This window comes from Balaenoptera physalus (genome assembly GCF_965194825.1).
Source record: "Balaenoptera physalus genome assembly, chromosome: 16".
Taxonomy (NCBI): domain Eukaryota; kingdom Metazoa; phylum Chordata; class Mammalia; order Artiodactyla; family Balaenopteridae; genus Balaenoptera; species Balaenoptera physalus.
The window spans coordinates 52927543-52952087 of NC_138898.1; the positions used below are offsets into that span (position 1 = coordinate 52927543).

Consider the following 24545-nt stretch of genomic DNA (forward strand, 5'->3'; position numbering starts at 1 on the left):
ACCCAGCAGCTGCATCCGGCCTGGCGAACGCAGTGGCTGCAGGCTGGAGAGGTGGCGGGGGGCCTGGGAGCGGTCTTCAGCAGACTGTTCCCTCCTTAGCACCAGCTGTGGCTGCGTCCTCCCCAGGACCTGCTGCTTTTTCCTTTGCCTGTGGTCTGCATGCCTCTCAGTCACATGGCGGCCTGGGATGGGGGCAGAGAAAGGGAATTGCTCTGGAGCCCCAGACCCCTGGTGCTGCGGAGTCTGTTAGTGACTGGCAGCGGGGGTGCAGGGCAGGGCATACTGGTTTGAGCTTCCACCATGGGAGCTGGCACCAGGATGAGCAGAGGGCGCTGGGATGGAAGCCCCGGTCCCTTTCAGAGCATCCGCCCAATGGGGCAGCCCCCTGTCGTTTGGGGAGCCCAGTTAAATGACCCACCAACAGCTGGGGGAAGCGACAGTGTCCTGAGCAGAGCTCTGCTGTCTATACCGGGGCTGTGCGATGATGCCTGGGCAGGTGCAATATTCCACTCCCCCTGTTGCCCCAGGTGTGAGAGGCTGCCGTGTTGCCCAGCTTTTGTGGGAATGTCACAGCCTCCATGGGCTCTGAGGGAGGAGGCTGTGAGTGCCCGCGCCGCTCCGCCAGCACCACCGTCTGCGGTGAAGTCAGGGCATTGTTGCTGTTAGCGCGGCAGCCTTTCCCGAGAGCTGCGCAGGTCTGCGTGGCCGGGTGGCGGCGTTCTCTCTGTTGGACCATGCCTCCCGCTCTCCACAGGCTTTCGACTTCCTCCTGCAGCTGCGGGCCGACTCACTGCACCGCCTGGGCCTGCCCAGCAAGGATGGGCTTGTGAGGTTCAGCCCCTACTGCGTCTGTGACTACATGTACGGTCCTGGGTCCTGGGGCGGGCGGGGGGTGGGGAGCTCGCTGCCCTCTGCCCTGGGGTGGTCCTGTGTCTGAGGGAAGGTCCCGGAGGCATCCTGAGCACAGCCTTGGGTTGGGGCTTGGGGCCTGCATCCGTCCTTAGCCTTGTGGAGCGGGAGCTCCAGCCTTAGTGCTTCTCCCACTTGCTTCCACAGGGAGCCGGAGAGGGGCTCTGAGAAGAAGGCTGGTGGCCCCCTGTCACCTCCCACTGGGCCCCCTGGCCCGGCACCTGCAGGCCCCGCTGTGCGGCTCGGCTCGCTGCCCTACTCCCTGCTCTTCCGTGTCCTGCTGCAGTGTTTGAAGCAGGTGAGACGGTCAGACCCTCTGGCTGCATTAGGTCAGACCAAGCAGTGATTGGTGCTGCCCGGGAGCCACAGTTCTTCTCCTGCACTGGCAACCTTGGGAGGTTCGCTGCCTGTTTCTAGGTTGGCTTCCTCGAGGCCTCACAACGTTTCCGCAGCCGTGTGTTGAGCGCCTGCTGTGTGTGGTGCATCACCGGAAGCTGGGTGTGGAGCCGAGGAGATGTTCCTGCCTCCGGGAGGTGGTTTTGGTACAAGTGTGAGGTGTATTGACAAATAACTGGATTGTAGGATGGGGTGTGCCTTGGGAGGAGGCACCAACAGGCTGTGCGGGACCGAAGCGGGGGGTTGCCGTCACATCTGGTTGGGGGCATGGGGAGGGGCAGGTGAGGGCAGTCTTGAAAGGGGGGGAAGATTCCAGCGGCAGGAGTAAGCAAAGCCTGGAAGTAGGGGAGGTAAGTTCCCTGTGGTGGGAGGTGGAGGAGCTTGGGCCTGTTCCCCAATGGGGCAATGAGGGAGGAGGGTTGGTCAGCATTGTGCCGCAGGCGGGGCTGGGCAGCCCGGAATAGGCTGGGGGGCGCTCCCGGGGGCCACGGGTGGGGAAGCAGAGCTGGATGGAGAGGCGGTAGCAGGTTCCCCAGGGGTACCGGGGTTTGGCATTAAAGGGGTTTGTCGGAGATTTCCTGTGAGAGTCTCAAGGTCTCCGTGTCACAGGTGGGATCTGGGGAAAGGCTTTTAGGACTCCTGGCCATTGGTGTAGTTTATGGGCAGTGGTCGCCCCAGTGGAGATTGGGAGGGCTCACCAGGGAAGGTCCGTGCAGGCCACAACCCTGTCCTCAATGCTGTGGCTCTGGGTCAACTTTGGTCCTGTGGCAGGTATCTGGGCTCATGGATCGTTGAGGAATACTTGCTTCTCTTTAAGCTAGTACAGTAGCTTCTTTCCAGATCCATCTTCATTGTGCTCTGGGCGGGCATCGTCAGAGCCCCTTGGGTCCAGTGCCCTTGGTAGGCCATCCTCGGATCACCGTTGGGCAGGTGGGGAAGATGGAGCTGGCGTGCAGAAGTTCCAGGTCCTGCTGAGAGGAGAGGGGCGGTGCTGCGCTGGGCCTCCTGCCCTGCCTGGCGTTTGGAGGCAGCGGCCGCTGTCCAGGGCTGACTTTCTCTGAGCGGCATCTGCTCCCCGAGCTGCAGGGACTGAGGGCCCAGGCTTGTGTGGAGAGCAGGAGAACAGGTCTGAGGCCTTGCTGCTGCCCAGACCAAGCTTCCAACCCTGAGACCCCGTCTTCCCTGTTTCTGCAGGAGACTGACTGGAAGGTGCTGAAGCTGGTGCTCAGCAAGCTGCCTGAGTCGCTGCGCTACAAGGTCCTCATCTTCACCTCCCCGTGTAGTGTTGACCAGCTATCTGCCGCCCTCTGCTCCATGGTGCGCCTTCTGCTTTGGACCTTTCCTGCGTCGTGCACGGCGGGTCCGCGGCCTGTGTGGTGGGTGGGGCCACAGCATAGTTCCTCAGCTCTGAAAGACCGAGGCCTGGGAGGCAAACTTGTTTCCCTCAGAGGCTCGGACCCCGGCTGGAGTGCAGATGGTGCCTCTGGGAGCCTGTCCTCCCATCCCAACTCTCGGGCAGAGGATTGGGGGCCTCAGTGAAAGGCTCGAGTTTGCAGAACTGAGCAGGGTCTTAACTCCTTCCCCCCTCCTCCTCCCCGGGGTCTGTCTCCCTGGCGGATCAGTGGGCAGCCTCCCACTTCTCTGAGAAGGCAGACTGCTGGCTAGAACAGGAAGTAGGAAGGTCCTTGGGCTTTGACCCCTTCTCCCGCTGGGCCTACATTCTCAGGGGCCACCCGTGCCCCCTGGCCACCCAGCTTGACCCAGCTGCCGGGCAGGGCTTCACATCTGGTCCTTGGCTGTTAGCTTTCAGGTCCCAAGACCCTCGAGCGGCTCCGAAGCACCCCAGAAGGGTTCTCCAGAACCGACCTGCATCTCGCTGTGGTTCCCGTGCTGACAGCGTTAATTTCTTACCATAACTATTTGGACAAAACCAGACAGGTACCAGATGGGAGAGGGATGGTTGAGCTTTGAAAGCCTGGTCCCTAGGATGCTTGCTTCAGCCAAAGGGGCCCAGCGTTTTCCTCCTAACGGGTGGCTATTGGGCCAGGGCGAGGGCAGCTGGCTCTGCTTCCCTATGTGGCCAGTGCACCCCTGCCAGCTGGCCCAGCCTGGAACCGTGGACGTTTGAACTCGCTGGTGCTCCTGAGTTCTCTCAGGGAGGAGTGGGCTTAATGAAGTGCTTGAATATCCCCCCTCCACACATATGCAGTGCCATTTTCTTTCTAAGAGCATTGCCTGGCTTGTCCTTGCTACAGCTTTAGGATAGGTGCTGAGCCGCTTGGTGGCGCTGAGCCTGTTTTGAGAGGCAGAGCAGCCGGGCAGAGGGCCCCCCCTCCGCCTACCTCCAACTCTGTCATCAGGTGCAAAAAGCACACGCAGTAATGCCTGTTTTCTTAATTCTGCACTGCTGGGTGGGAGGTCTGCAATGAGCCATCACCTTTACTTTCTCTTTAAATTCCTGATACTTTTCTTTGTCACTCTGCCCTCATCAATCAGGGAACAGAAGTCTTAGGGAGGTCAGGTAGCCCACTCAAGGTCACAGCAAGGCGAGAGGCCTAAACTCAGACTCAGTCCTGTTTGGGCGGTGAGCCCATGCTCTTGATCAAAGTGCTGTTGGAAACTCACACTCGACTTGCCATCCCCCACCTCACTGCCCACCCCGACCCCTGGGGTGAGTGTGAGCTCCAGCTCTTCCTGTGTGGCCTGGCCTGGTTCTCACTGGCTGTGCTCCAAAGGGGTAGCTGGCCACACTGGGCTGAAGGTTCCCCGAGAACCCTCAAGGCCCAAAGTGTTTCCAAGGGGTGGGGCTGGCTGCAGGAAATCAGAATCATCCACGGGGCCTTAAGCTACCAGGTGGTTTGCCCCGAGGCTGTGGCCTGAGATGGCGCTTGTCTCCTGCTGGGCACAGCTGAGCCATCTTCATGGGGGACTCTGCCCAGGGTTGGTGTGGGCCCGGCGGCCTTGCTGTGTTAGGCAGATCCTCCCCTTGCCAAAAGGCCAATCAGTTGGGGATTCCAGAACCAAGGGGGTGATGACCCCAGCGTGTCCTGGCTCCAGGGTGGGCTGGGGACCTGGGACCCCGCCTGTGTGGGTGTGTGGGGAGGTGTCAGGAAGACCTTGACCGGAGCAGCCCTGCTGTCCCCTTGGCTCAGGTGGGGTCAGCTGCTGGTGGCTCTGCTGCTTAAGTGCCTGAGACCTGGGATAAGGCACTTGGCCTTTCTGGGTCTTGGTCTTCTCCTCTATAGAACATTCTGGAGTGGTGGAGGGGAGACCAGGCCCTGGCTCACCAGAACGGCTCTCTGTGGGCAGGGGCGGGGCACAGAGGGCCAGCCTGTGGTGGGCCTGGTCTGAGGCATCCGTGTTGTCCCACAGCGGGAGATGGTGTACTGCCTGGAGCAAGGCCTCATCTACCGCTGCGCCAGCCAGTGCGTGGTGGCCCTGGCCATCTGCAGCGTGGAGATGCCTGACATCATCATCAAGGCGCTGCCTGTCCTGGTTGTGAAGCTCACGCACATCTCAGCCACGGCCAGCATGGCCATTCCACTCCTCGAGTTCCTGTCGAGTAAGCATCTGTGGCTTTGCACGTGTGTATCTGGGTGTGTGTGAGTGAGGTGGACCTTGAGTTTGGGGCTGCGCCTTGCCTGAAATAACTCGTGCTGCCTTCTCAGACCTCACCTTGGCTGCCTGTAGGCATGCTGTGCTCCGTGGGCCACCCTTTGCTGCCTCAGGGCCTTTGTACCTTCTGCCCCTGTGCTTTGAATGCTTTCCTTCTTGGCCTTTGAGTGGCTGGCTTCTTTCCTCCCCTCAGTGTCAGTTTAAATGGCACAGAAGCCTCCTGTTGCCTGACCTTGGTCCCTGTACTCGGCCTGGCTCTTAGAGCCTCCTCTCTGTCCCCCCTCAACACACACTACAACTTGGAGGGGCTCTGCTCACCCCTCAGGTTGTGACGTCCAGGAGCTCGGGGTGCCCCGCTCGCCCCTTCCTTCCCAGTACCTCATGCATGTCTGGCCCTCAGCAGGCCCTCAGGCTTGTGGACAACAGGAGCAGGGCAGGGCTTTGCTTCTGTAAAGGGCCACGTGTGATATGCCTTGGCTGCCTGTTCTTTTTGCTTACAACTTTTTGAAAAGGTAGAAACCATTCTTAGCTCACAGGTCATAAAGTGAGGCCACTGGCTGGATTGAGCCTGGGGACCATAGTTTGCCAGCCCTTGGAGTAGGGGGCCGAGGCCCAGGGGCAGGGGAAGGTCCTGTTTGGGTGGGTTGTGACCTTCACTGCTTTGCCGCCCTCTTGGGTCGGAGTAGCTGCACTGGCTTTTTAGACACATAGCACAGGACTCTGGCAAACCCCACCCTGCTGTGGCCGTGGGCCCGTCTTTGCCAGGCCCGTCTGGGCTCCCTCACTGGCTGTCTCCTGGTGTTGCAGCTCTGGCCAGGCTGCCTCACCTCTACAGGAACTTCGCAGCAGAGCAGTACGCCAGTGTGTTTGCCATCTCCCTGCCGTATACCAACCCCTCCAAGTAAGTGCTGCCTTGTATCCCTGTGAGACCCTGCCCCTCCTGGTTGTGGCCCAGGCCAGCTGGAGGCCTCTGCTTGCTGGAGGCCAGGCCTCTCGGAGTAGAAAGCCACACAGGCTCCCTGTGGCCATAGCACCTCTGATCTGCACCCCTAGCTCCTGGCTCATTTCCCTCGGGTGCCACGCTGGACCTCCAGCACTTCTCTTTTCTTCTTGTCGCAGGTTCAATCAGTACATTGTGTGCCTGGCCCATCACGTCATAGCCATGTGGTTCATTAGGTGCCGCCTGCCCTTCCGGAAAGATTTTGTTCCTTATATCACTAAGGTAAGCCAGCGGAGGCCGTGTCCCTTGTTAGGGCCGGGACCTGCTTTGCCGTTGGCTCACCATGGCTGGATCAGGGTGACGGGCAGGGGAGAGAGAGGTGGGCTGCCACTGGGACACAATTCTGCCGCCCTTGTCCTGGGCCTGTAGCTCATCCCAGGCTCACAGTGTACCTGGGCTGGCAGGTGTGGGGGGAAGAAGCCTGTGGGTGCCTGGAGGGCCAGTGCCTTCTGGCCTGCGGCTCAGGTCTGCTCCACTCTGCCAGGGTCTGCGCTCCAACGTTCTCCTGTCTTTTGATGACACCCCCGAAAAGGACAGCTTTAGAGCACGGAGCACCAGTCTCAACGAGAGGCCCAAGAGGTGCGGGGCCTGCGTGGGTGGGCCTAGTGTCAGTGGGGCAGGGCAGGCCCGCATGCTGTGGCCTGTGGTCGGCATGGTGCGTACGGGCTGGGGCTGAGGGCGTGCCCTGCTCAGACCGTGCTGGGCTCCAAGGTGCCCTGGGGTTGTGAAGCAGGGCGGGGCCTGAGAAGGCTGCGAATGCCCCACACATGGCTGGAGAGGCCAGCGCTGCTCCTCAGCAAGCCGGTTGCTGTGGCCTGCGGTGTTGTGGAGCCTGTGTGCTGGGTCATGGCCAATCCTGCCTGGGTGACGGGCGAGTACAGATTTGCTGAGTTAGAGATTGAGGTGCTAGTTCTAGGGCATCAGGTTTTGGGACTGACTCCGCTGAACAAGCCCAGGGTTGCATCAGGGCAGCTGACTCCTGAGAAGCCAAACACCTGGCCTGGATGGGAGGATCCAGGGTCCACAGATGCCCAGCCTCGGGCCAGGGTGGCCTGTCCCCCCGAGCTCTCGCCCAGCCCATTGCTAATGGGGGACACGCTCTTCTTCATCACAGCCGCTTTCGCCAAATCTGAGAAGAGCCGTGCTAGGCCTTGTGTTTTCGTTTGCATTTCATTTGAACGACTGCCCCCCTTCCTGTCCCCCACCTTCCCATCCAAGCTTTTTTGGCTCTCCCTAGGTGGGAATACGGCATTTTCCAGAATGACCACGTCAGTGTGACCTAAGTCAGAAGCTGTTCTCTCAAGGTCCTGGTGGCTGGGGGCCGGGGCCTTGAGCTAAGAACTGACCTCTTTTTGAGCTGTGACCTTCAGGGCCTCAGCACCTGGTCCCGAGCGGGTGGGCGGGACGCCTGGTCAGCACAGCCTGGAATCTGCCGTGCGGTGCGATCCACACACGTTTAGTTTGCACTAATGTTCTTTGTTTTGGTATCATGCGTGAAACCTTACTTTTTCTGTCATGTTTACAAGATGTATTTTCATGCATTTTTGTTTTCTGTTTCTTCCCCCTGCTAACTGGCCTCTGGCATGGTTTTTTGTTCATCTCACCCGCGGGCTCTCCATCCTGACCCTGTGGCCTGTGACCTTTCCTCCTCATCCCTCCAATGGCTTGTTTTCCCCTCCCGGGAGCTGGGCTCTCTGGGGCTTGGGCCTTCCTTCCTCACCTGGTAGTTTGAGGATAGCCAGACCCCCCAAACAAGGCTTGAATAACTCTCCACCCGTGAAAGAATTCAAGGAGAGCTCTGCAGCCGATGCCTTCCGGTGCCGCAGCATCAGTGTGTCTGAACATGTGGTCCGCAGGTAGTGGGCTTTGTTGGGTGGGGGGCTCAGACCCTGGAGCTTGGCCCGTGAAGTGGCGCTGCCAGGCGGGAGCACCCGGGTGGCGGTGCATGGGGCTGCTTGCATGACCTCATCTCCTGCCCACGCCCTCCCTGGCCAGAGCTGGAGGAGAGCCCAAGTGACAGCCCTCGGGCCGCAGGGGCCCGTCCTGCCAAGCCCTGCCCTTGGGCCTGGGGAGCCTGGTGGAGAGGGGTGGAAAGGTTGCATTCTGTCACCAAGCCTCGTATGGGCGCGGGTTGGCTGCACAGCATCCTCAGAGGCTGGCCTGGGAGCCTAAAGCAGGGTGACCACCGTGAGATAGAGGGTGTCCAGTGGCAGCACCCACAGGCCTGTCCCTGGAGGTCAAGGGCCTTTGCAAATGAAAGCAGCGCCCATGCAGGTCAGGTGGGGACACACTCTCCAGGGTTCGGCTTTTCTTTCATATCCTCTTTAGTGGACTTTCTTCTTGAGCTTTTTTTCTAGAAAAGGTCTGTTTTCTGTTGTAGCTGAGAGGGAATGGGGGCTTTTGTGTAGGGCAGTGGGCTGGGGGCCAGCCTGTGAGAGGCCGGGCAGGGGAGGCCTGGCCTCTCCAGGGGTGCAGTCTCATCACTTCTCCCTGCTATGTCCGGGTGCAGGTGTGGGCTCTGGGGGGGGGGAGTTATTGCTTCGTGCCGACAGGCCAGGCTGCACTGTCTCCTCACCTGGAAGCTCCTTCAGGCCTCAGCGTCCCACAGCTCGGAGACCCACCCCCTTGCTGACGCCTGTCTGGGGCTCCAGCCTCAGGCTGGCTTCTACCAAGTGGGGTTTGACCTGGGGGGGAGCTGGGGTTGGGGAGTGGTCAGTGAGGCTCCCCTTTCAGCTCTTTTCCAACAAATTCTTTATCATGAGCAAAACTTGGCATAGGGAGTATGAAATTTGTATCAGAGTGAAACCTGCACAAGCCCCTCCTCCTGGTCACTGGGGCAGGGCCGGGGCGGCCCAAGTGTGTGGGTGAAGAGCCTCACACGAAGCCCAGACCCTTCCTGTCCTCCATGGGAGGTGGCCCTGTGGGCAGAATGCAATCTTTGTCTGTGTGTCCTGTGGTCTCCATGTCTCTGCATGACTACACTGTTCTGCCACAAAGCCATCACCTGACTCTTCTGCGCTTTGGTGAGGGGACAGCCTGTCTCTCCCCGTCTCCTAAGCCTGTGCTCCGATGAGCAGGCCTGGGTCTCTCCCATGAGCCCCTGTCTGCCCACCCCCTGGGATGATGTGTCCACTCGGTTTGCCAAGCTGTGGCTCGACTGGCCACACGCCCTGGCGGGTCTTTCTGAGTGCAGCCCTCTCAGCACCTGCATGCCTTGAGCTTTGGCCCTGGTGGTAGATGGCTCGGCCCCCACCTGGCACCCTGACTTCGCCGTGGCTCCTCCCTCCAGCAGGATCCAGACATCTCTCACGAGCGCCAGCTTGGGGTCTGCAGATGAGAACTCAATGGCCCAGGCTGACGACAACTTGAAAAATCTCCACCTGGAGCTCACAGAGACGTGTCTGGACATGATGGCCAGATACGTGTTCTCCAACTTCACGGCGGTCCCCAAGAGGTGCGAGTCGGGCTCCAGGACTGGGGCAGGGCCAGAGGGCAGGGCCTAGCTTATCTTCTGTGACTGCACTTGGTCAAAGGGGCAGCAGGAGTGGCACACGGGGCTCCTTCCTGCAGGCGAGGTATTGACCGACACTCTTGTGCTTTCAGGTCCCCTGTGGGAGAGTTCCTCCTGGCGGGTGGCAGGACCAAAACCTGGCTGGTTGGGAACAAGCTTGTCACCGTGACAACGAGCGTGGGGACTGGGACCCGGTCTCTGCTGGGCCTGGACTCAGGAGAGCTGCAGGGCGGCCCAGAGTTGAGGTGACCACTTTTCTGCCCCTGCCTGCCTGGCCTTGATGGTGGCTGGCCTGAGCCCAGGCCTGCATGAGAGACAGTGTCATGCTGGCCTGGAGCCCATGGAATACCTTGGTCACGCTCTGCGGGGACCCTTCTGTCCTCAGCTCTGATCCCAGTGTGCACGTGAGACAGACAAAGGAGGCACCAGCCAAGCTGGAGTCCCAGGCCGGGCAACAGGTGTGCCGTGGAGCCCGGGACCGGGTCCGCTCCATGTCTGGTGAGCCTCTGCCCACCCTGCCTCCCTCCTGGGTGCCTCTGCGAGTCCCTGTGCTCAGGAAGGTCCTGGGAGCTGAGGATCAAGGTGGCTGCCTTTAGGCCTGCTCCAGTTTCTGAATAACTAGAGTGCTGCCTGTGAGCCCTCGTCACGGGGTTGGGGCGGGGGGGACATGACCTTCTGTGCAGCTGTGGCACAAGGCCCCCTTGCCGCTGGGGGCCTGTTCTTGTGGTCAGTGTTTCTTATGAGCCCTCAGCAGCCCTGGCCCTCAGCCCAGCTCACCCCTGGAGTTTTTTACTCTGCTGTAGCTGAAATGAGCCATGGTCTGACTATGGGGCAGGTGATGGGGGCCCTTCCTGCTGCCCTGGGTCCGTCAAGGCTGACACTGACACTGGAAGTGGGCCATGCTTGGGGATGACCGAGCTGCCTCTGGGCACTAGCTCAGGGCTTGGCCAGCCCAGACCCCAGGTGGAGCAGCCAGGCCTTGCCAGTGGCTTTTCCACTGGGCAGTGGTGGTCACCAGCCCTCCTGCTCTCCTTCTCCTCAGGGGGCCATGGCCTTCGAGTTGGTGCCTTGGATGCTCCAGCCTCCCACTTTCCTGGCAGCCCCGCTTCCCCAGGCTCACAGACTGCTCCACCCAGCAAGCCCGAGAAGGCCTCAGCCAGCACCCAGCTCCCGGCGCAGAAGGAGAAGACAAACCTGGCGGCTTACGTCCCCCTGCTGACCCAGGGCTGGGCGGAGATCTTGGTCCGGAGGCCCACAGGTACCCCGGGGGGTGGACCTGCGCTCAGCTGGCCTGGGCCGCTGTCAGCCCCTAGTGTGGGACAGTTACATAAAGGCTCTGGACACACAGGAGCCAGTGGCAGGCAGACTGGGCCACAGGAGCAATTCAGAGGTGACTTTTGAGCCGAGTCCCCAGAGAGGAACAGTGAGGGGAGGTCCCATGGCTAAGTGAGGAGAGGGTCTGTCCTGGTCTGCTCAGGCTGCCATAATGAAGCACCACAGACTGGACAGCTTAAACAACAGAATTTATTTCCTCCCAGCCCTGGAGCCTGGAAGTCCAAGGTTAGGGTGTCGGCAAGGCTTGTTTTTCCTATGGCCTCTCTCCTTGGCTTTTAGACGGCCGTCTCCTCACTGCATTCTCACGCGGTCGTCCGTCTGTGTCTTAATCTTGTTTTAAGGACACCAGTCAGAATGGATTAGGGTCCGTCCGTGCGGTCTTATTTTACCTTAATCACCGCTTTAAAGAGCCTGTTTCCAAACGCAGTCGTTTTCTGAGGTCCCAGAGGTTAGGGCTCCAACACGTGAATTTGGGGGGACACAACTCAGCCCACGACAGGGGCATTTCAGCCAAGGCCCAGAGCCTGGGAGGCATCTCAGGTGCAGTGTGGGGCCAGTGGTGACCGAGTGGTGAGGAGAGGGATGGGGTGCTGGTCCCATGGAGGCCTTGCGTGCCAGGCTGTGGGGCCGTGGGGGTCGGGGCAGGGAGAGCCTCCTCGTGTGTGTTAGCCCAGTCCTCCCGGTTCCTGTGAGGGAATGGCTGTGGGGGAGGCAGGAAACCAGGTGGGCTGGGAGGAGGTGGACTGAGGTCTAGTGAGATGCTGGGATGTGAGGCTGCTCAGTGAGGAAGGTCAAGTCCAAGCGTGGTCCTCTGGGCCTGGAGGGGAGAGTGGACAGAGCCCAGAAGCCTCTCTGGGCCCCACCCAGAGCCCCCCTTTGGGGAGGAGTCTGCTGCGCTGAGTTGCCTTGGCTGCTCCCCCTCTGGCCCTGAGCCTGGCTGAGCCTGTCCTGAGTGTGGGAACTGCCCTGGAGCAGCAGGTGCTGTGAGCTAAGGGCCCCTCGTGCTTGTCACTGAGGCCAGTGACCACTGGTGGCTGCCCTGACCTCAGGGCCTGGGGCAGGAGGACTGGGGGTGGGAGCGTCAGGGCAAGGCCAGGGGCGTGCCTTGCCTGGTCCCCCCACCGTTACTCCCTGGTGGAGCACGAGGCATGTTCCCTAAAGGCCAGTGTGGCTGGGGCTGCCCGGGGAGGGCCGGGAGGGGATGGCTGTTCGGACGTGCTGGGCCTGAGCCCTGAGCCCTGTGGGGTGCTGGCTGCCCCGCTGCAGGGAACACCAGCTGGCTGATGAGCCTGGAGAACCCACTCAGCCCCTTCTCCTCGGACATCAACAACACGCCCCTGCAGGAGCTGTCCAATGCCCTAATGGCCGCCGAGCGCTTCAAGGAGCGTCGCGACACAGCCCTGTACAAGTCGCTGTCGGTGCCGGCGGCCGGCTCAGCCAAGCCCCCCCCACCCCCACGCTCTAACACAGGTGAGCGCTGGCCTCTCGCCCACCTGGTGTGCCCTGTCTGATGGCAGATGCGCCTGGGATGGGGTCCTGAGCCTTCTTGGTGCTGCCAGCCTCAGGCATTGGGAGAAGGCTGGCTGCTGGGGGACGCCCATCTCCAGAGAGCGGGGCCTGCTCCTGCAGGGGCGACCTTCTTCTTTGGAGACGCGGTACCATGAATCGGTGGGCTCGAGGCCCTGCTCAGCTTGCCCTTCATGGGGTGGACACGGGCAGGGCCAGGCGAGGCCTTGGTTCTGTACCCTCCTCGGGATGCCCGGTGCCAGGGGTTCCAGGAAGCCGCCGCACTTCTGCTTGGGTTTAGGTTTGGGTTTGGGTTTGGATGCGCCGAGCACACCTGAGCCTGCCTGCTCCTGCCTGCGCTCTCATGGCCCTGCCCAGCTGGGCCCGTGCTGTCCTTCAACCCCCGGCCTTCCCTGTGGCCAGATGACACTTAGAGGCCGAGGACCTCTACTCATGAGAAGGAGGGATGCACTCCTCGCCCCAGATGTCCGCTCCAGCAGCTTGGAGAGCTGGGACCCGTGTGTGCCACACCCACCCCTCCAGCCGATCGCTGGCCCTCCCCTCTCTCTCTCCAGGCTCCGGGTCTGTGCAGGACTAGTGGTGCCTGTCCTCTCTGCTCGACCTGTGCGTAGTCTCTCCTTCTGCTGACTGGCCGCTCACGGTTTCCCTTGCAGTGGCCTCTTTCTCCTCCCTGTACCAGTCCAGTTGCCAAGGAAAGCTGCACAGGAGCATTTCCTGGGCAGGTATTCGTGCGTCTCTTTAAGGAAAGCGGTGTTTGCTGCAGAGCACCACTCTGCCCTCTAGATGCTGACTCATCGTCCCTCATCCACTCACCCCTCCATGATGGCACCTCAGCCTCTCGTCGCCCTCTGGGTGCAGGGCCCTGACTCGCATGAGGACGTCGGTGCCGAATGTGTTTGCTTTGCCAGCGGGAACCCCTGCTGTCTCGCGCTTTCATGGCTGAGCTCTGTTCCTGAGCCAGACAGGCCCTCCCAGCCCCTTCTTCAGGCCTGAGGAGGTGACCTTGGGCAACTGAACCCCAGAGGCCGACAGAGGATAGCTTTTGGGGTGCGAGCCTGGCTCGGGGGCTCAGCCGAGCTGCCCCTGCCCCGGCCTCTGGTGGTCTGACTGGCTTTGTGAACCCACAAATTGGGACGTGTCTGCCTTTCATAGTGGGCTGGCCGAGGGCCTTGCAGACCGGCTTCTGGCCCGTGGCTCCCAGGCCCCGGCAGGGAGGGTGTGGCCTGCTCGGGGCTCCAGCTGCCCAGGCCCCACTGCATGGGCAGGAGCCAGCTAGGAGCGTGTAGTGGCAGAGGGGCTCTCATGGGCGGCTAATGGACTGCGCGTGTGCGGGGCTGCGTGCGGGCGGCGCTAACTCGGTTGCTTCTCACCCCCCTCTCCCTGGCTCTGGCACAGGAAACGCGGCTTGGGGGCGTCATGCTCTCTCCTAAGTGCGCCGGGCTCGGAGTTGGCCTGGACTCGGAAGGCTAGCCTCCACTCTCCAGAATGGCTCCCGAGCCTGTGTTCCCACACAGGGACTTTCCCGCTGCAGTCTTTCAACCAGGGCCAAGCAGGGAGGAGCTCTGGCTTCTCCCCAGTTCCTGAGGGCTGGTGTAGGCATGCCCTCCTCCTGAGCCGAGGCCCCATCTCAGGTGGGGGCGGGGGGGTGGAGCGGCTTGCTCATGGGGGTCCGGCCTGCGCTTGCCCACCTGCCTTGCTGAAGGAGCAGAGGCGGCTTCTGTGGACACTGGGGTGGGTAGGTGGGGACTAGAGGAGCCAGATGTCCTCTCATCCTGACCCCTGGGAGCCCATGTAGGAGACACCTTGTGTCAGGGCTCACACCCAGGGCGCAGGGCGCTCAGAGTGCCCTCCTCCAGCTGGCTCGATGGGAAGGGTTGGCCCTGCTGGGGGGGCCGCTGTGCCCTCTCGTGGGGGGAAAGCTGGTACCCCTGAGGCCACGTGAGCTCCTGGCGGCCGGGCCGGCACCCAGCAGCACCGTGTGTGTCTTTCCAGACTCTGCGGTAGTTCTGGAGGAGGGAAGTCCAGGCGAGGCTAGTTTGCCAGTGGATCCCCCCGAACTGGAAGACTTTGAGGCAACCCTAGGCACAGACGGGAGCTATCGGCACACTGAAGCTTTCAGCAGGGTGAGTGCAGCCGGGGACCAGAGCTGGCCTGAGGGTCCCTGTCGGTGCTTGCCATCTGGACCTCCATTGCCAGGCGGGCCTCTAGATCTCAAGCCCAGCTACTGAGAGGGAGAGGGAGGGTCGGGTGGGAGGCGGGGGCTGAGGCGGGGGTGGGGGCAGGTGCGGGACCTCCACCTTAAGCTTTGTGGCACATCACTGATTTGCTCTGAACTCTAGAAAATTTTTCCACTGTCCCCCCCACCCCATCCCCTTGCCTTTTCTTATCTAAAAAAAACGGCTAGATGTTCTACCAAGTCCTTGCTGTAAGACAGTGTGGGGTTTTCCAGTGGTCTACCCAGGAATATAGCTTCTCATTGCTGGTATCCTTTAGTCTGTGGGGCTGTTGTCTCCTCTGCTGAGTGTGGGGCACAGGGAGGTGCTTTCGGGGCATGGGGGGACCATCAGTTCGGTGCTGGGCAGCTCCATGGCCCTGGGCTGGAGGACGGGTGGGGACTTGTTGCCTCCAGGTGGGCTCAGTGGTGCCTCTTTTTTTTTTTTTTTAGTATATTGAATTTTCATTGTCTTTTTTTTTTTTTTTTTTGGCTGTGTTGGGTCTTCGTTGCTGTGCATGGGCTTTTCTCTAGTTGCGGCGAGGGGGGGCTACTCTTCGTTGAGGTGCGCGGGCTTCTCAATGTGGTGGCTTCTCTTGCTGTGGAGCACGGGCTCTAGGCTCGCGGGCTCTAGAGCACAGGCTCAGTAGCTGTGGCGCACGGGCTTAGTTGCTCCACGGCATGTGGGATCTTCCCAGACAAGGGCTCGAACCTGTGTACCCTGCATTAACAGGCGGATTCTTAGTCACTGCGCCACTAGGGAAGTCCCCTCAGTGGTGCCTCTTGATGAAGATTTTCTTTGGATACGCTCTTTGCAGTCATCTTCGACCTCCAGCCAGGAGGAGAAGTCATTCCACGCCGAGGAGTTGGCTGCTGGGGGGATCCCCATCGAGCGGGCCGTCTCCTCTGAGGGCTCCCGGCCCTCTGTGGAGCTCGCCTTCCAGCCCTCGCAGCCCCTGAGCAAGTCAAGCTCATCGCCTGAACTACAGACCCTGCAGGACATCCTTGGGGACCCTGGGGACAAGGCTGATGTCGGCCGGCTGAGCCCTGAGGCCAAGGCCCGGTCACAGTCAGGGATCCTGGACAGGGAAGGTGCTGCCTGGTCAGCCCCAGGCGAAGAGAGCCAGGGCCAGGGTTCCACCCAGCCTGAGAGTCCCTTGCCTTCCAGCTGTCCCCGCTCCCCCAGTGGGCTGCGGCCTCGAGGCTACACTATCTCTGATTCGGCCCCGTCACGCAGGGGCAAGAGGGTGGAGAGGGACACCTTCAAGAGCAGAGCTGGGACCTCCAATACCGAGAAGGTGCCGGGTATCAACCCCAGGTGAGCGTTGCTCTCCTGGTGGGAGTGCCTGGATGCTCCCTGTGGGGACGTGGTGCCTGAGGGGCCCAGGGCAGAGCAGGCTGGGGTACAGGTCTGCACATCCTCTGCCCCCTGGCTGGTCGGAGCCACAGGAGAGGGTAGCTCCTTGGGTGATGAGGCTCAGGCCCTGCTGCTCTCCACATGGGCTGTGACCGTATTGGCTGTGACTCTGGCCCTGGGTGTGTAGCTCCAAGCCCAGCCCCCATCATCTCTCTTCCCCTGCAGCTTTGTGTTCCTGCAGCTCTACCACTCACCTTTCTTTGGTGATGAGTCCAACAAACCAATCCTTTTGCCCAATGAGGTAGGCGGGCCCTCTCTCCCCTTAGGGTCCCCCTGGAGCCTGGCTGGGGGTGCACAGTGGGATGATGCCCCAGGGCTGGGCAGTGGGGGCTATAGCCCAGGCTCATGGAGGGCTACGGCCTCAGGTCCCCACGGCAGCCTGCGGTAACCCGCCTGCGTGAGGAGAGGCCTCTCCTGGACAGGCATTGGGCTGGGGCTGGCTGGGCAGGGCTGGTGGTAGGGGACAGCCTCTGCCCTGGGCTCAGGCAGGGCTCTGTGGCTACAGTCTTTTGAGCGGTCAGTGCAGCTCCTTGACCAGATCCCATCGTATGACACACACAAGATCGCCGTCCTGTACGTGGGAGAAGGCCAGGTGAGGCTGCCAGGCTGGCAGGGGCCAGCCTACATGCTGGGCAGAGCCGGGCGGCCACCCCACCGGGGGTGGGGGTGGGGGTCTGGGGCCTTGTCCTCCGCAGAGCTTGGTCACTGCAGGGCCGCTGGGGTGTCAGGTGCCCATTGAGCTCTGTGCCAGGGACCCAGGAGTGAGAGTGACAGGTAGTGTGTGAGCACGTGGTGCACGGAGTGGCGAGGACTGAGGAGGAGGAGGAGGTGGCGGGTCCAGGGAGCCTGCGCAGGTGTGAGCGGCACGCTTTTCATGTCGCTGACCCGAGGGAGGTGACATGGAGTGCAGGCGTGGAAGAAGTGAGGGAGGCGAGTGTGCATGCAGGTGGGGGCGGCATAGTGCGCTCCAGGGCCGGCGCAGAGGGGAGGGGTGCCGGGCGTGGTGTGGGCGGTGGGGGCAGGAAGCAGTGGGGCTGTGGCGGGAACTCGGACAGCACCCAGTGAGACGGGAGGGCCTCAGGTGGTTCCGAGCGAAGGGTTCAAGTTGACTCGACCTGAGTCTCAAAAGCACCCTCCGGCTGAGGCTGAGAACCGGCAGAGGTGGGGCAGTGGGCGGAGTGAGAGGCAGGTTGGAGGAGCGGGGACAGAGGGGTGCCGAGGGCTCTGGGTGTGTTCTGAAGCTGAGCTGGCCCAGTTTAGTGGCAGGCTAGTTACGAGAGAGTGGGGGAGCGGGGTGACACAGCTGGGCAACGACGAGAATGAAGCTGCCTCGCCCTGAATGAAGCTGCCTCGCCCTGAGTCAGGTCGATGGCAGAAGTGGGGCTGTCTGCCCAGACACACCAGTCACCCCGCCCCTGGGTCCCCAGCAGCAACAAGCCCTTGGGGTCCTGAGAGCCAGGGAGGGGCGGCATGTGGTTGGGGGGTGGCCTGGGAGCAGGTGCCACCATGCCCCGTTTGTCTCCCTGCAGAGCAACAGTGAGCTCGCCATCCTGTCCAATGAGCACGGCTCCTACAGGTACACGGAGTTCCTGACGGGGCTGGGCAAGCTCATCGAGCTCAAGGACTGCCAGCCGGACAAGGTGTACCTGGGTGGCCTGGACGTGTGTGGCGAGGACGGCCAGTTCACCTACTGCTGGCATGATGACATCATGCAAGGTGTGTGCCCTCCCGTGCCCGCTCCTCCCAGCTCCTGCGGGCCCTCAGGAGCCTCCGGAGAAACCTAGCCCTCCTCTCAGGGGCACTGAGGGCTGTACCCACTGCCACCTGTCCTGGCCCCCAGCCTCAGCCTGAGGAGCCCTCACTGGCACCCTGCCTGGGTTGGCGCCACCCCGCTCAGCTCCGCTCTGCTCCGCCCCGCAGCCGTCTTCCACATCGCCACCCTGATGCCCACCAAGGACGTGGACAAGCACCGCTGTGACAAGAAGCGCCACCTGGGCAACGACTTCGTGTCCATTGTCTACAACGACTCTGGCGAGGACTTCAAGCTTGGCACCATCAAAGTGAGCAAGGGGCCCTCGGGGCAGGTGGGCGTGGATCTGGGCCCCAGGCCCCCAGGCTGGAAGCCACATCTCTCTGGGGAAGTGCCCCCTGCTCTGTGTTGAGCAGAGATAGCGAGCTCCGCTGGGTCAGCGTTGGTGACATCACGACTCGCTTGTGCACCCCCCTGAGGTGGCGGGCCCCCACCTGGGCCGTGTCCTCTTCTGTGATGAGGACAACACCCATTGGTTTCCTCTTGGAGCCGTGCGCTGCTGTGGGTTTTGTGCGGCTGTGCTTGGCGGGTGCATGGCAGGTGGTGGGTATGCAGCGTTTGCTTGTAACAGCCCTGAGCCCTGTCCCCCAGTCCGTCCCTCATGTCGTCGCACAGCGGTTGGACTGGGCCTGGTATCACCCCCTTTCCTAGAGGAGGTTGCTGGGGCTCGAGATCCCGCAGGGAGGAGGCAGGCTCAGTGCAGGTGGCTTGTCACAGGGTGGCCACGTGTGGACGAGCTGCAAGGCCGAGTGGGCAGGTGCCTGGCGCAGCCCAGGGTCTGAGGTGGCAGTGCTCAGGGGCGTTGGGATTTATTCTGAGTGCATTGAGCAGCCTTGGAGGAGGTCACTGAACACAGACCCCCTGGGGCTTGGGGCAGAGACTCTGGTAGAGGCGGGAGTGTCTGGGGAGGCCGAAGTGGGCCTCTTGCGTTGTAGAGCTGTGGGGGGGGGGCGCGGGGGGAGGGCGACGGCGCATGCACACACACACACACACGTGGATGGGAGGAAACCTCAGAGGGGCCTGAGGTGTGGGTGCTCCGTGTGCCATCCTGGGCGGCCCAGGAACTTGCAGAGCTCCACATGCTGCTCTCAGCCGACAGTGAGGCAGGTGTCCGCTGGGCAGCACAGAAGCCCTGGGCAGTGTGGAGGGATTGGGAGCTGTGTGCCCGTCTGGCTTATGCAGGCTGTAGGTGAGGCAGTAGAGGAGTGACAGGGTGGTGGCCCCCAGGCCAGGTGAGGAGGAAGTGTGGGTGTGCAGGTGGCGGCTACACGTGCTGAGTTAGCGAGCGTCTAACCAATGAGCCCGCTGCCCTCCTGGGCTAAGTGTGGGGTGGCAGAAAGTGGTCCTCGGTGCTGGGGTGACCCCTGCTCTTGTCCGGGCAGGGCCAGTTCAACTTTGTCCACGTGATCATCACCCCCCTGGACTATGAGTGCAACCTGGTGTCGCTGCGGTGCAGGAAAGGTGAGGCACGGGGCCAGGTGGGGAGGCACCCGGGGCTCTGAGCCCCACATGAGTGCCGTGTCTCCCCAGACATGGAGGGCCTCGTGGACACCAGCGTGGCCAAGATCGTGTCCGACCGAAACCTGCCGTTCGTGGCCCGTCAGATGGCCCTGCATGCAAATGTGAGCAGAGGTGGCCCCCGGGAGGTGGGTGGGACAGGCCCACAGGTGCCACCTGTGCAGGGCTCACTGTTCTGCCCTCCCTGCCCCAGATGGCTTCGCAGGTGCACCACAGCCGCTCCAACCCCACCGACACCTACCCCTCCAAGTGGATTGCCAGGCTCCGCCACATCAAGCGGCTCCGCCACCGGGTAGGGAGGCTGGGCCGTGGGCATGCTGGGCATTGGGGGTGGGGGCGCTCCCTCAGAGACGTGACGGCCGACTGGGGGTGCTAGTATCCAGCCTGGGGAGCATGCGCCGCCCCTTCTGGACTTGCTGCCGAAGCTCCCTCTCCCTCAGATCCGTGAGGAAGCCCACTACTCAAACGCCAGCCTGCCCCTGATGCAGACTCACCCTCCCGGCCACGCCAAGGCCCCCGCGCAGGCCCCAGCTGAGCCCACGCCCACCTACGAGACAGGCCAGCGGAAGCGCCTCGTCTCCTCCGTGGATGACTTCACTGAGTTCGTGTGAGGCTGCACGGGGGCTGGTGCCCGGTCCCATTGGGGCTTCTCTGAGATGCTGAGCACTGAGATGCTGAGCACGTGCCTGGGCTCCCCCAGTTGTCACCTGAGCAGCCATGTTGCCGGACTCTCCCTGCCCCCGTGAGGCACACTGGGTGGTATTTATTTGTGCAAATAAAGTGCTGGTGTGGCCCAGGCCTGTGTGCTTGGACACAGACAGACACTGGCGTGGACACAGACACTGGAACAGTCAGTCAACTCATTTATTTGACTTCGTCTGTTGGGTGGGGTGGGATCAAGGCTGTAGCTTTGGCCACGCCCACTGGAGTGGGAAGGGGGCCTGTCAGGCTGCTGTTGGGGCCTTGCCCTCAGGAAAGCCTCACACGTGCACTGTCATGCTCACCTCCCCTGGCCCGGGAGCCAGCCCCCGGGGAGAGATCTTTCCCCCTACCCACCCTAGGGCCCCGCGCCATGCACTGGTGCTGCACCTCACCCAGACCCACCAGCAGGCCTGGGCAGGGGAGGAGAATAAGGCCATGGTGGTGACAAGAATGGCCTGGGGTGGTTGTGTCCCTCCAACCGCCCTCTCTGCCCAGCACCTGCCCAAGGCCAGACTTGGAGCCAAGAAGTGGCTGTTGTTTCCCCAGCTGTGTGGGCAGGTGTCTGGGGAGGGAGGCCAGCTCTGCAGTCCCAGCTCCCCATCAAGGTGGGTGACAGTGGGCACAGGCTGTTTCAGCCACCAGGCCCCCTGGCCCTACTGAAAAATAAAGCGACGTACAAAAATATATACATTTTAACCCCACATAAATTACTGACAGACAATAGACACGCAGCGGCAGCTGGAGGTGAATGCACTCAGCAGGGGGACAGAGGAGGTAATAATTTAGGGGGGAGGATGACAGGAGGTGCAGGTTCCATCCCCCATAGCCTGGATCCTTAGCAAGGGGGAGATGTCTGCCCAGGAGGTGGGGCCGGGCACAGCCCGCTGTACCTGAGGACTCGGGAAATAAATTAGCATCTCAGAGGCCGGGCACTCAGTCCAATACTGTTGTGTCCTCCCACAGGAAACTGGGGAGGGGACCCTGGGTCCTAGCTGGCCACGCGGCCTCTTTAAAGTGCTGAAGCCCACAGAGAGACACAGACAAGTGCTGCCTGCTCTCTGGGGGACCTGCGTGCAGCTGTTCTGCCTGACCCGAAACCTCGAGGGTGGCAGAAGGTAATAATACTGAGCGGTGTCTGCTCTGGCTCTGAGGGGCCAGAGTGAAGCCACAGGCCCACCCCAGAGAAGAGGCATGAGCCCAGATCCCCTGGGGCTAAGTGCTGCTGGGGTGGATCTTGTTCTTGGCCCGCAGGGATGCCCTGCTGGGGCCTGTAGCCAAGCCAACGCCTCCACTGACCCGTACAAGGCGGCTGGGCAGGACTGGCCTCAGGCCTGGGGAGGGGCTAGGGGGAGGTGAGGCTGTGGGCCCGCTGCTCCTGTGGCCATGCAGGCTCTGCAGCCGCTGCTCCAGCTGGTAGACATCCTCCGTGGCCTGGTTGAGTCGGTCAAACTGGGCGAGTAGGGCCTCAAACACGGCTTGGAGACGGGAGGGCTCAGGCTCGGGCTCCCCTCGGGGCCCCGGCCGGCCCAAGCCCACGCTCAGCCCATCCAGCTGGCTGGAGGAGGTGGAGGGGCGGGAGGCGTCAGAGCCTCCGCTGGGTGGGGGCACATCCGGAGAAGACTTGGAGCCCCTGGATGAGCGGGAGGGCAGGGGCTCCATCCCTTCAAAGCGGACTTTGTGGCGGAACTGGGGGCGGCACAGGGGCTCGGTCAGTCCGGCTGCGCCCTGGGCTCAGCTGGGCCCAGGGTGCGTCCCTCTCCCCCCCACTGGGCCGTACCCACCTCCTTGACTTTGCTGAAGCCCATCCAGAGGCGCAGCCGGCGCAAGAACAGTTCCACCATCTCGTAGTCCTGCGGCTCCCAAGCTGGGCGGTACAGCTCCCCACGCAAAGCGTGGTACCGCCACCGCAGGAGGACTGCTCCCAGCCTCAGGGCACCCCACAGCCGCAGGGCCCAGAGCCCCGTGCACAGCACAGGGGACAGGCGCCAGGACTCCGCAGGGCACAGGGCAGGACCCCCAGCCCCGGGGCACAGCACCAGGAGGGCCCGGGCGGCGCTCTGAAGTGAGTCCACGCAGGAGGAGACCAACTGTGGGGAAGGTGGCATGAGTGAGGCGCGGTCTGGGCTAAGCCACCCTCTCCGAGGGCCCCACTGGCACCTACCAGGACAGCCAATTGCGCATAGGCCACGGCGAGCACCACCAGGCCTAAGGCCGCCCCCACGAGCTCTGGCAGGGCCCGGCACAGCGTCTTGCCGAAAACCGACCACTGGCGCACAAAGCGCAGCTGCTGGGCAGCCTGTGGACAGAGGGCGTCAGCCGACCGACCCCGCCAACGCCGGCCCGCCCCGGCCCACCGGCCCAACCCTCACCTTGACCAAAAGCAGGAAGAGCAGCGAGGCGGTCAGGCCGCGGGCCACGGCGCTCAGCTGTGCCACCTGCTCAAAGCTGGTAAAGCGGCGCGGGCGGCCGCGCAGGAAGCGGGTCCACTGGCGGTCAGCGGCGCCCAGCTGGGCCAGGCGCACCAGCGCTGCGGCCGCCGTCAGCGCCACCAGCAGCCACCGCGCCCAGGTCCCAGGCCGCGTGGCGCGCGCACGCCCCTCCCTGCGCCAGGCGCGCACCTCAGCCGCGGAGAAGTACACAGCGAACAGCAACAGACTCACCTGTGGGGGCGGGGCCGGGGCGGGGTCAGGGACGGGGCGGGGCCATCGGGGGCCGGGGCGAGGCGGGGCCGGGCGGGGCCTACCGAGGTAAGCAGCGGCAGTGAAAGGCCGGCACTAAGGCGCCGCAGCGCGAACGGGCGGACGCTGAGCGCCGCTACGGCGTGTCCGGCCGCCGGGAACTCCAGGCGCAGCGTAACGGCGGCGTGCAGCCCCACCGCCGGGCTGTAGTGCGTGAGCTCCACGAACACTGCACGGCTCCTGCGCGGAGGGCCCGGAGTCAGACGGGGTGGGAAGGAAGGGGCCGCGCCAGGAGAAGCCGATGCGCTCGCAGAAGAGGCTTGGGGGCAGGTGTTGAGGGGAGGGTGAGGCGTGCACCGGGGAGGCCACGGGGCTGCAGGCGGGCTCGCTGGGCTCCTTCAGGGGATGATCGGAAGCACCGAAGCTGGGCGTAGGAGTGAGCCAGCCCGCAGATGTGACCAATGTGCACAGTGGGCGGGGGTCGGGAGGGGGCTGAGGGCAGGGCGCCCACCTGTTGTCGATCCAGTTGTGCAGCTGCAGGAAGCCCAGCTGCGCGCGGCTCTCTTCCAGGCTGGGCCCCAGCTCCTGCACGTAGCCCCCGCTGTCATACACGGCGCAGGAGCCCCAGTACCAGACGCTGCCAGGGAGGAGGACAGTGTCAGAGCCGGCGCCATGCAGAACCTGGGAGTGGGCTGGAACGAGGGGCTCCTCTGGAGAACTCCCCCTGCCCCCTGGGCACCCTGACCTGCCCTCCGTGCTCACCCCAGCAGGTCCGGCGCCGAGTAGGCCCACATCTCAGAGCCATTGTGGGCAGCACTCCCCCAGCCAATGCCGTAGTCGCTGGTGCTGAAGCCACCTGAGGCTGCTAAGCACATAGGGGCCCCTGAGCCAGGCGAGTCCGGGCAGAGTGCTGAAAGCAGAGGGCTGGGGAATGAGCCTGGCCAAACCAGGAGCACTGACTGTTCACCAGCCTCCTAGGCTGAGCTCTATGGGATCTCACCGAACCCTCCCAGCAACCCAGAAGATAGATGTCACTGTCTCACCTACGCATCGAGAAACTGAGGCAGGGAGGTCACCCAGCTAAGGGAGTTGGAACCAGACCCTGGCCAAAGGCTTCTCTTTGGAAAAAAGGAAGGGTAAGTGCCAGGGTGCCCCTCCCCAGCTCACCTTCCTGTAGCCGCACCTGCCGCAGTCGTGGGGGCCCCAGCTCTGGTCTGGACGGGTTCCCGTGGATGTAGGGGAGCAGCACGTGGGACATCCACGGCCAGAACTCATCAGACCTGACCACACCAGACAGAGTCACATGCTCCATCCTTCAGCTTCCGGTGCCCACCAGGGGTCAGAGGCCCAGACAGCATTGCTACTGCAGCCCCGGCCCAGCCAGGGGGAGGAGACCAGTGCTACCCCAGGGGACGAGGCACAACCTGGTTCCTCAGCCTGGGCTTCCTGACACTCAGGAGCCAATAACACTATTGTGGGGCTGTCCTGGGCACGTAGGGTGTTGAGCAGTATCTGTGGTCTCTACCCACTGTCAGCAACACCCACTCCAGTTCTGACAACCAAAAATGTATTGAGGTACTTCCCAATATCCCCTACGGGCTGGGTTGGACCAAGGGCGGGATCAAGGTGGACCCTGGTCAGCATCAGCACCACCCTGGCCGAGAAGACAGACCTGTGCCTGCATATCGGGGCGTCCATACCGGGTGATGGCCAGGAAGGCCTGGCTGTCCAGCTCCTGCTTGATGGCACTCTGCAGGCGGTAGGCATGGTCGTGGCACGAGGTGTCCCCATAGTTGGCCAGCAGCGTCACCAGCAGGAAGAACATGTATACCAGAAGGCCCTGGGGGGCAGGGATGATCCGGAGTCAGCCGAACCCAGCCTGCCCCCACCCCACCCGTGACAGAGCAGGGCTTCC

At 62.6% G+C, this 24545-nt stretch overlaps 2 protein-coding genes across 12 annotated transcripts in view; one reads left to right on the top strand and one right to left on the bottom strand.

Moving 5' to 3' along the window:
- TSC2 (TSC complex subunit 2) overlaps positions 1 to 20092 on the top strand; it is a 38504-nt gene extending 18412 nt beyond the window's left edge. Inside the window, exons 18-42 of one of the 9 annotated variants that reach the window (XM_082431990.1) lie at positions 755 to 861; positions 1057 to 1207; positions 2500 to 2622; positions 3109 to 3243; positions 4678 to 4867; positions 5728 to 5821; positions 6040 to 6142; positions 6405 to 6499; positions 7648 to 7776; positions 9210 to 9374; positions 9524 to 9676; positions 9817 to 9929; positions 10474 to 10689; positions 12033 to 12236; positions 12947 to 13015; positions 14286 to 14416; positions 15324 to 15823; positions 16088 to 16163; positions 16428 to 16514; positions 17452 to 17638; positions 17843 to 17982; positions 19115 to 19193; positions 19263 to 19354; positions 19444 to 19542; positions 19691 to 20092. In XM_082431990.1, coding sequence (XP_082288116.1) covers positions 755 to 861; positions 1057 to 1207; positions 2500 to 2622; positions 3109 to 3243; positions 4678 to 4867; positions 5728 to 5821; positions 6040 to 6142; positions 6405 to 6499; positions 7648 to 7776; positions 9210 to 9374; positions 9524 to 9676; positions 9817 to 9929; positions 10474 to 10689; positions 12033 to 12236; positions 12947 to 13015; positions 14286 to 14416; positions 15324 to 15823; positions 16088 to 16163; positions 16428 to 16514; positions 17452 to 17638; positions 17843 to 17982; positions 19115 to 19193; positions 19263 to 19354; positions 19444 to 19542; positions 19691 to 19861 — 3609 coding nt within the window. In that variant the 3' untranslated portion in view covers positions 19862 to 20092. Of the gene's footprint in view, positions 1 to 754; positions 862 to 1056; positions 1208 to 2499; positions 2623 to 3108; positions 3244 to 4677; positions 4868 to 5727; positions 5822 to 6039; positions 6143 to 6404; positions 6500 to 7647; positions 7777 to 9209; positions 9375 to 9523; positions 9677 to 9816; positions 9930 to 10473; positions 10690 to 12032; positions 12237 to 12946; positions 13016 to 14285; positions 14417 to 15323; positions 15824 to 16087; positions 16164 to 16427; positions 16515 to 17451; positions 17639 to 17762; positions 17983 to 19114; positions 19194 to 19262; positions 19355 to 19443; positions 19543 to 19690 lie in introns of those variants that run through there. The other 8 variants (XM_082431991.1, XM_082431992.1, XM_082431993.1 and 5 more) reach the window with 8 other exon arrangements.
- Positions 20093 to 20100: 8 nt separating this feature from the next.
- Positions 20101 to 24545, bottom strand: part of PKD1 (polycystin 1, transient receptor potential channel interacting) — a 47964-nt gene continuing 43519 nt past the window's right edge. Inside the window, exons 38-46 of one of the 3 annotated variants that reach the window (XM_082431981.1) lie at positions 24331 to 24470; positions 23798 to 23910; positions 23393 to 23492; positions 23142 to 23267; positions 22696 to 22870; positions 22322 to 22612; positions 22114 to 22248; positions 21734 to 22039; positions 20101 to 21638 (exon numbers count right to left, since the gene is read on the bottom strand). In XM_082431981.1, coding sequence (XP_082288107.1) covers positions 21165 to 21638; positions 21734 to 22039; positions 22114 to 22248; positions 22322 to 22612; positions 22696 to 22870; positions 23142 to 23267; positions 23393 to 23492; positions 23798 to 23910; positions 24331 to 24470 — 1860 coding nt within the window. In that variant the 3' untranslated portion in view covers positions 20101 to 21164. Of the gene's footprint in view, positions 21639 to 21733; positions 22040 to 22113; positions 22249 to 22321; positions 22613 to 22695; positions 22871 to 23141; positions 23268 to 23392; positions 23541 to 23797; positions 23911 to 24330; positions 24471 to 24545 lie in introns of all 3 variants that reach the window. The other 2 variants (XM_082431980.1, XM_082431979.1) reach the window with 2 other exon arrangements.